This window comes from Drosophila bipectinata, chromosome 3R (assembly GCF_030179905.1).
Source record: "Drosophila bipectinata strain 14024-0381.07 chromosome 3R, DbipHiC1v2, whole genome shotgun sequence".
Lineage (NCBI taxonomy): Eukaryota > Metazoa > Arthropoda > Insecta > Diptera > Drosophilidae > Drosophila > Drosophila bipectinata.
In genome coordinates this window covers 11,456,233-11,463,767 of record NC_091739.1, presented here as the reverse complement: position 1 = coordinate 11,463,767, position 7,535 = coordinate 11,456,233, and the positions used below count along the sequence as shown (strand labels likewise).

General features: G+C 45.3%; 1 protein-coding gene across 1 annotated transcript; it reads right to left on the bottom strand.

The window, feature by feature from the left end:
* Positions 1-582: 582 nt before the first annotated feature.
* LOC108129542 (very long chain fatty acid elongase 7) lies at positions 583-6,729 on the bottom strand. Its single transcript, XM_043212259.2, has 8 exons — positions 6,527-6,729; positions 3,609-3,721; positions 3,359-3,549; positions 3,216-3,296; positions 2,981-3,143; positions 2,789-2,925; positions 2,451-2,729; positions 583-1,990 (listed from the first exon to the last, which is right to left on the bottom strand). The coding sequence occupies exons 2-8, from the start codon at positions 3,667-3,669 to the stop codon at positions 1,850-1,852; spliced, it is 1,053 nt and encodes a 350-aa protein (XP_043068194.1). The 5' UTR covers positions 3,670-3,721; positions 6,527-6,729; the 3' UTR covers positions 583-1,849.
* Between the last annotated feature and the right edge of the window lie 806 nt (positions 6,730-7,535).

The window sequence follows — 7,535 nt, the reverse complement described above, 5'->3', positions numbered from 1 at the left end:
TATTTGTTTTTGGCTTTAAAAACAGCTTAGATCACTGTGGATCTCGAAACATTGTACTTGGACTCGGAGAAACCTGGTCATTAGATAAGCAACGAAAATAATCCAACAAGTAGGTAGGGGTTTTTTATAGATTAGGAAAGTCTAAAATAATGGAATAGGTTCAAGTTTTTCAAACCTTCGAACAATGAAATAAGTGACTTAAGTAAACAAGAAGTCTTTTTGAATTTCAACAAGAATGGCGGGTTTTCATAGGCTACTCCTAAAAGTATGCACCACTTTTAAGGACAACAAATACTGAGCATACACTGTGCTACTCGGCAATAGTTTTAAAAAAAAACTTGAAAGAAATAAAAGCATCTCTAGGGAAATACTAACCTTAGTAGGGTCAAAACAATATCTCTAAAATACCTTTTTAATAGTATCTTTTAAAAATGTGGAGTTAAAACTACTACGCACTTTTAAGAATTATAATAAGACTATGATTCATATCAATATTTTCCATTTAATAATGAAATAAAGTATTCCCCACTTTCAGAACCTTTCCATTTCTAATCCACATTTAAAATAAAAACAATCATAATATTCAGTATAAATTAATTAATAAGCTTTATTCAGGTTTCCCATAGTTTTTGAACTTTTCAGCTTAAACCACATAACTTAACAATGAAACCAATACGCACAGGTTAACAGACAGAATTAAAGGTACGAACAATCCTAGCAATAGCTTTTGCTTCTCTCCTCTGAAATGAAACCGTTTAACAACTTCAAACCAAAAGTGGGATAATGGGGTAGTATAGGTACACATATCATACAAGTAGTTTTGATTAAAAAATATACACATGTTGTAAGCCACACCAAAATGAGGTTCAGAGATATATGTAATAATATTTGAATGATTAGTTTCCTTTTTTCGTTGGCGACCAACGCGCATAGGCATTAACTGATTGTCTGCTCTAAAGAGTCTCTTCCACAAACTGAAGCTTCGTCTTCATGCGATGTCATCCTTTGATATCCTAACCTAACCTTCTGTGAGGGGAGAAGGTGTTTGTTTGTTTGTCTGGCAGACTGTTCATTACGTTTGCAATTGGCTAGCTAGCTACAATGTATAAATAAGTTTAACTATTAGACCTTTACAAAGTATTGCAACAAAGTCGGCCATCCTTCCAAAAATAGTTCTCAACCTGCTCTTTAAGTTACAAAATGCCTATACAAAAAGAGCCTACTTAGCAGCTTTTTTTTTTTTAGCAGTTTATCGTTTTTTTTTTTTAACTAGTTATCAAAATTGCCATAAAAAAGTCTACAACTAACAATGTTACACTATTATAAAAAATTTAAATCGTCTATCAATGGGGGCCTACAAATATCTTTCCAAAAATAATGCTTGTTTCTGCTACTGTGAGGTGGTGAGTTGGTAACTTGCTGAGTGATCCATAAAATGGGCTTGTAAGGCTTGTAAACTGGTGCCGTAGAAAACGTTTATAAAAGGTTTCGGTTAGGTCATAACAGTTTGTGCTGCTGCTGCTGCTACTTTGTTTTCTCCTACTTAGCTTTAGTTGACGGTTCGGGTGGGTGGGCACAAGTTGCTTCGGTTCGGTACGTTTCTTAACATCGACTTTGACTAAACATCTTCGTCTCTTGTATTATAAATTATGAAAAGAACAATCCTTCAACTGAGTGTTTCTCCTGATTTTCGCCCTATTGCGGCTATAGTGGCTGCAATTGTCACATCGTATCTGATACATCTTCATCTGCAAGGTATTTGCAAGCTTGTCCTTCAATCTGGTTGATTTAAACGCTAAACACTTAAATTAATCATAATGAATATCATCGTAGTACACCTAATTAGTAGTTATTTGACTTTGCGCTGGTGCAGACTAGAGCTACTGCTGTCCGGGTTTAAGATGGCATCGTTGCTGGACAGCACGCCCTCCTTGAAGAAGCCATCCATGGTGTGCCCATTGCTCTTAACGTACTCATCCTCCAATACGGGCTGCAAGAAAGAGAAATACACACAAAATTATACTCGCGATTCGATAAACAACGGGGCACGTGGGCGCCCAGGGTAAAAAGCTCATTTATGTGTATTTTTCTAATGGAACTGACGCAGTACTACCAGCTGCAGGGGCAAGGGTAGTGGCTGGGGCTGGGGGCTTGGACCTTCGCATCCGGCTTCACATGTGAGCGCTAATTGAAACGTCCCCCGCTGGCGTTGAGAGTTTGCCAGCCCTGTTTGTTTAACTTAGCTAGTTAGAATTTTTAAGTTGATCAACAAAATGATGATACAACAACTACCCACACCAAATAGACTCTTCCGAACTTATCTCACGTCTCGATCGGCCCATCCAATCCGCTTCCAGACCGGTCCAATCGACACGATTAGCAAGTGTGTTTGCCCAGCCCGGCTAAAAGCTCCAGCTCCAGCCCACCAGCCTAGGTGGCAAGCCACTTACCATACAAGCTCCTTTATTGCTGCCGTTGGTCAGAGGAGCATCACCCTCTCCCAGGTGCTTGGAGTGTCCGTTGGATTGCACACCGTTGGCATGTCCGTTGGCCTTGACGGCCTGGCGACGACGGCGGGTGGCGTTCAGATATTTGGCTTTGTAGAAGTCGGAGAACAGGAACAGGAACATAATGCCGTGCAGACCGATCCAAACCATGAATCCCTTTGGGTAGTCGCACTCGCGGAACAGCAGCTGGAACTGATGCGTGAAGATAGCCACGAACTGGACCTGAAAGAGCGATGAGCTTCAGAAAACTGTGTCTTCAATGCGATGTGGGTCTGTCCTACCATTTGGAAGGTGGTCAGGTACTTCTTCCACCAGATGTACTTCTGGTACTTGGGGCCCATGGCGGCGATCATGTAGTAGAAGTACATCACAATGTGTACAAAGGAGTTGAGGAGGGCAAAGAACGTGCTGTGACCGCCTGAAACGAAACATAAATGAGTTATGTTCTTCCACAGAGTCGAGTGATTACCCACCTGGTGCAAACTTAAGACCCATCCAGACCGAGAACGGCATGCACCCGTGGTGGATGACATGCAGGGTGGAGACGTGCTCGTTCTTCTTGCGGAGAATGAAGAAGAGTGTGTCGAAGAACTCGGTGAACTTGGATATGTAGTACCACCAACAGATGTTGACCATCTAGCAGAGAGGGAGATCCAAAAGAAGGGTTAACTTGTGTCTGGGGAACAGCCACCTCCTCGGCAAACTTACTCGCATCGCCAAGGGGCTGTTGCTGTAATCGACGGGCTGGCATTTAAAGCTGTAGTTACCCCACCAGCCACTCATTAAGTACTGCAAGGAAGAAGTTAAAGGTGTATCTAGTTTGTAGCTTGAGGAGGATCTTGCTTACTCACCTCATAGAAAATCCACGCACTGAAGATGGTCTGTATCGCGTTGTAGAAGACTAGCACCGTACGCAGCTCCATTGGTTTTCGGTTGGCCATTAGCCTTGGTCCCAGAGATTTGCTGAAGTAGGCGTAGAATATGCACATGCCCAGCGTGGGCAGTGGCGAGGACAGTAGAAAGAAGTCACTGACGCGGGGATCTGGGGAATGATAGTATATCTTAGGTTATTGCTCCAAAAGATATCCTTGTTTCACTTACCGCTCTTGTTGTCCATGAGGTCCCGATACCACTCCTGGATATCCTGCAGTAAGACGGCCATTTTGGTGCTTCTTGTGGGTGTTGGGATCAGCAGAGAGTTTGGTTAGCACAAGCTGGAATTAGAGTTGTATGTTGGCCAATAAGTATTTGTATTGTGAGAGAATTAGGGTTTAAATCAAAAGTGTCTAAATCATAGCCAACTGTTGATTCCAATTATTCCAATGGCCTAATTAAGGAATAAATCGCACCTCCAACTCACTTCCCTCTTGGCTGTTGCGCTTAATGGCCAGTGCATTAGAGGCACTCTAACAGCTAGTGTTTATGCAAGTATCTATCTGGCCATTAATCAACACTTGAGATCAGGAAATTATAGACGACTATCACGCCGGAAAACATGCCAGTGCATTGTCGGTAATGAGGATTGTGTGGCTCGAACTCGTTTGCGGGTGCTCGAACTCCCCGCCTAGCCAAGTCCGTACTGGCTATTTACTCGGACGGTTGGCAATTAAGATGCCGCTAACTGGACAAAGACTGCACTTTGTGTCAACTGAGCGGATTCCAAATTCCAGCACAGTGGGCATAAAACACCTAAAAACCCCCTAGCGCGAGGGTTCAACGAGTTCAAGTACTCACACAGGGAAAGCGATTTCTGGTTTCCGACCAACCGACCGCCTTCTCTTATGAATTTCAATTGATTTGCTGGTCAAGCTACGGGCAGTGCATACCGAAAATAACAAAAAAATTTAAATGAAATGATAACTGATATGAATACATCAACCTCCCTTTTTTTAACTGGAGGAGGTTCAGATAAAACATTTCTGATGATCATTTCTTGTTAAGTTTTTTGGTTAAAATTTTAAACAACTTTAAGAACCAAAAGGTGTATTACTTTAATGTGAAATTAATTATCTTTTTCTATTAAATCGAGTGTTTTATAACCACTTTTTGGGGTATATGTATCTCTGGTCTGGTGAGAAAGCAGATTTTCAAGATTTCCTCAAAGGCGATTGCACGGGCGAGTTGCGGCCTGGCCATTTCTGGTTGGCTTTTTTTGAATGTCATGAACAATGAAATGACCATGGAGATGGTGATGTCGTTGGCGTTGGATGTTGGATGTTGGCCCCTCGATGACTATGACTATGCCAATGGAGAGACGCCAACGTAAGAGGAGTTGAGCAACTGGCTCAATAACCGTTGACAAAAATGTGCCGCTTTATTGCCATCGCCATCGTCGTGGTCGTTGCCTCAGCCAGCCCGAAATTCGCGGTTGTCGCAATTGGCGAGCTCTTGATGTTGCTGGTTTTTTGTGTGTGGGTCAGTGGCGCGCTTTGCGATCGGCCTCGTCTGGAGGTGCACACACCACACAGCATCCACTGGAGGCGAGGGGGTTTTCGCTGTTTGATTTGCATAAATTATGAAACAGCCGCGACGATGACGCTTCCGCCGAGGGATGGGATGGGATGGGCCAACCACCTGTACCCCCTTGATGGCACTCTGCCTCGTTACCTCTCTCGCTGCGGAATTGCGAAGGTAAGCAACACAAATGGGAGGCGGCGCCCTATAGCTTATGTAATCGGCTGAGGGAGGGGGTGGCGGAGGTGCCAAGATAGGGGAGGGAGACACATACACAAATCGGCGGGCAAACAAACAAGGCGGGGAGCATAACATGTGTTTGAACACAGGCCTGGGTCTGTGCCCCGGCCCGTGCCCGTTTTGCACCCAAGTCCAAGTAAACAATCAATGAGCCATCGAGTGCCGCCTGTTGCTCTTCCGGCTGTGTGGCAGGCAGCCCTCCACCCCCCTTAGAGGGCCAAGACATGGCCAGGAGATACGTAATCGTGTCAGGGGTAGGGCAGTGGGCATAGTGGGTGGCGGGTATGCTGGCACGCAAATATTTACACGGCTTGGTTCTGCAGTAGCTTGCATTTTCAAAATCAATTAGAGCGACTACGCCCCTTGCCGACACCACAACAATAACAATAACAACAACAACAACTGCAGCTGCCAATGCAACAACAACAGCAACAAATTAAATAGTTTGATGGCTTTTGCTGATTTTATCGCCGCACATCCATCCTCTATGGGTCGTCCGTGTCCGTGTATACACATGCTGATTATACGGCGCTGGCTGGGCTTGCCGTGACAATCGTTCACTTAGAAAACTTAATTTACCGGAAAATCGATGCACAAGAGCCGAGCCGTCAATGCCGCGCTTACAGGATTTTCTTTCAGCGAGAGACGCATTCTGGTGTGATAAACACGACACACTTTGTGGCAAAGTCCCCGAGTGACTCACTCTTATGACAGACTTTTAATCTACAGTGCGATAGGAGGCAATTTCCTTGAAGTATGGCCTGTAATCAGTAGGCCAATATGGGCCGGCATGACTCGGCCCGTCTTATCGGCCCGTTATCAGCGAGACAGCTGGGATTTCTTTCCAATAAGGCAGATCCCCTCGAGGCGATGGGCTAATTGGATTATGGCGATTAGCCGAACACTTCCGTCGCTTCCATTGGCTATCGTCCAGAATGATGGGCTTTTGGGCCACAATCTGACTGGCAAATTAGTCGGCCTGGCACGGATTCGACACCACTCCGGCAGTCGCGTCACGTTTTGAGCCTATTTTGGATGATTATACAATACTTTGAGGAATGGCGCAAGGCGCGATTGGGGCTGGCTGGTAGTAACATTATTATTTTGACATTATCTTGGCCCACGCACATGTCTTATGTACTAAATATTTTAACAAAAAAAACCGCTCAGCCTCTCTCACTCTGCTATTTTGTTTACTTTTCTCTAAACTCTTTTTTTTTTTAGTAAGCAATGTAAGGCCAGCTAAATGGCCAGCTCAGGTTTCCAATTGGGTATCCATTCATTATCTAATCACAGTCACTTATCGTGATGGGGCGCGCACTCACTCGGACACTCGCTCGGACAATCAGCCTTTTTCGGCCGCTCCACCCGACTCGGACTCGATATCAAATAATGTTGTGGCGTCTTTTGATCGGCAGCGACTCGGCCGTTCCCTGTTCCGTTTTCCGTGTTCCGTTTTTTGTTAAAACGCGATGCTCCACTGTTGGGGCTTTTGAGCCAACTGACGGCTGGTCGGATGTGCGTCTGAACCTTAATCAGGCGGGTCGGGTAGGTAGTGGCGACGACAAGCGACAAACCACGACACGGCACGGGAGAGCAGCAGCGACACGACGTCGCTCCACTGAGTGAATCGATCAGTGCGCGCACGAGCAAAGCGATTTAACGGCTTAACGGTGAATCACATCAAGTACCCCCATCAGAGAGCGGCCGGCCGAGCAGCCCTGCAGGGGAGCCCACCACCAAGTGAGAGTGAGGCGAGAAAGAGAGTAGGAGTGGGAGTGGGAAGAGCGAAAAACCACCTGTGATAGAGGTGGGGGATTCGTACCGGTGTCGGGGTTGGGGTATATCGGTTTTCAATTTACTTTGGCCTGAAACTAATCACTCTCGTGAGTCTCGTGAATTGGCGGCGCGTACGTGAGGAAGAGTCGTCGGAGTCGGAATCGGATTCGGAGGCCCAGAGGCAGAGCCGCTAGGTGAACCGTTGGCCGGCGTGCCAGAAATACAACTGACACAGCAGAGCTCTGCAACGCCGATCAAAGATGGCCCGGCCGGGCTGGGCTGGGTTGGGGCTTCGTCTCGGCTCATATTTGTGGCCAAGTCGAGCTTACACTGCAAATTATGTATTTATGCACAGCGGTGGCAAGGAAGTTAGTGCCACTAAAAAAATAAAATATTAAAATGAATTAAAACCGAAACCTGATTCAAAACTTTCGAAATATTTTAAAGTCTCGGTTTATTTTTAGAGAAAAAAATTATGCTCCAATATCCTTCATTAAAGATCATGATTATCTGCCCGTAGCTGTATCCACAGACCTCAAATATGTGTAAGCCGAG

What these genes read in the sequence shown, in the direction of transcription:
- LOC108129542 (XM_043212259.2), bottom strand. Translation starts at nt 3,669, where the DNA reads ATGGCCGTCTTACTGCAGGATATCCAGGAGTGGTATCGGGACCTCATG. An exon ending in ACAGCCCCTTGGCGATGCGA is followed by an intron (nt 3,144 to 3,215) that starts GTAAGTTTGCCG and finishes CCTCTCTGCTAG; the next exon opens with ATGGTCAACATCTGTTGGTG. An exon ending in GGGTCTTAAGTTTGCACCAG is followed by an intron (nt 2,926 to 2,980) that starts GTGGGTAATCAC and finishes GTTTCGTTTCAG; the next exon opens with GCGGTCACAGCACGTTCTTT.